Raw genomic sequence first — 1,247 nt, 5'->3', positions numbered from 1 at the left:
CTGACCACCACCAGTAGGCAACGGGTGAAGTGTAGGACACAACGACCGAGACTGTCCGGCTCGAACCGGCAACCTTCCGATTACAAGGCGAACTCCCGACTCTTGAGCCACGATCGCCCAATATACACTGTTAGCCTTTGAAGTGCTTTTGATAACTGGTGCAAATGATCATCTTACCACAAAGCATAGTGGTGGAGTCTATCAGGCTGTGGATCCAGGCCGTGTTGGAGTAATCCTTCTCAAAGTGCATTTGAAACTCAACAAAGAACATGGAGACACATCTGCATACAGAGAGATTGTTTGTGACATGAATAAGGAAGAGTGACATAAAGCAATAAACTGATGATAATAGGATTAGTAGCTTTCCTCAATAACAACTTCAAAGAGGTTTATTACATTAAGTCAATAAGAAAAGAGAAAGTCTTCATATCGAAGAACAGATAAAACATAATTAGTCTGTCAGTTGGGCTAACACCGTATCTTCAGGTCAGTTTAAGATGGGATCTTACATCCACTATCTATATCATGTATATATTAACTTTGGGTGATGATTTGGGCCAAATGCAATATTAATTAGACTATTTAATACTTGCCAAATCCTAGTCTGTCAGACTTGGCAACCAAGTATAATGTTTATCAGGTTATGACAGGCATTTATATCAAACAGTTGGAGGGCTCTGCACTCCATGACCTGTATTTTTATTCACCCTTGCTGTCTGTTACTTAACACCAGGCAGGACTTCTTGTTCTTGAAGCCTCAGACAAGAACAGTGCTGTAAATCACTCACCGCCTTGATAAAATTCACATTAAAACAGAATTCGATGCATTATTATTTTCATCATTACACACTTTTTCATTTCTTGTACTTTGTTTGCCAGTACTACAAAAGCTTTAGCAATGTTAGCTTTTATTTCAGGCAGAGAAACAAACTAGAGGATGAATGGCTTTGTTCTTCAATTTTACAAGCTAAGACGTTTTCTCTAACATCCTGTTAGGTGTTAAAAAACAAAACAACAAAACATATTTTTTCCCCCCAGGAAAATCTACGGTTTCAAAATCAAATGTAAACTATAGGGGTGACCTCACAGGGTTGAAAGATTATATTATCTATTGAGATATATGGCAAGTGACATTATGTCCTGCGTGAGCTGGGGTGGTTGGGAAATACTGAGTATTATAAAGAACATGTTCGTAATTACATGGAAAAACACAACACTTCACCAAACGTCTTCCTCCCAGCACATGC

The 1,247-nt window shown here is 38.7% G+C and overlaps 1 protein-coding gene across 1 annotated transcript in view; it reads right to left on the bottom strand.

The window, feature by feature from the left end:
* Window positions 1–279, bottom strand: part of LOC102192402 (monocarboxylate transporter 12-B-like) — a 5,557-nt gene extending 5,278 nt beyond the window's left edge. The window contains exon 1 of the mRNA XM_005733751.2: window positions 178–279. Within this exon, the coding sequence (XP_005733808.1) occupies window positions 178–271 (94 nt within the window). The 5' untranslated portion in view covers window positions 272–279. The remainder of the gene's footprint in view (window positions 1–177) is intronic.
* Between the last annotated feature and the right edge of the window lie 968 nt (window positions 280–1,247).

The sequence above is a fragment of the Pundamilia nyererei genome, unplaced genomic scaffold (genome assembly GCF_000239375.1).
Source record: "Pundamilia nyererei isolate P.nyererei 1_Seehausen unplaced genomic scaffold, PunNye1.0 scaffold00054, whole genome shotgun sequence".
Classification (NCBI taxonomy): Eukaryota; Metazoa; Chordata; class Actinopteri; order Cichliformes; family Cichlidae; genus Pundamilia; species Pundamilia nyererei.
This window is presented reverse-complemented; position numbering and strand designations above follow the sequence as displayed.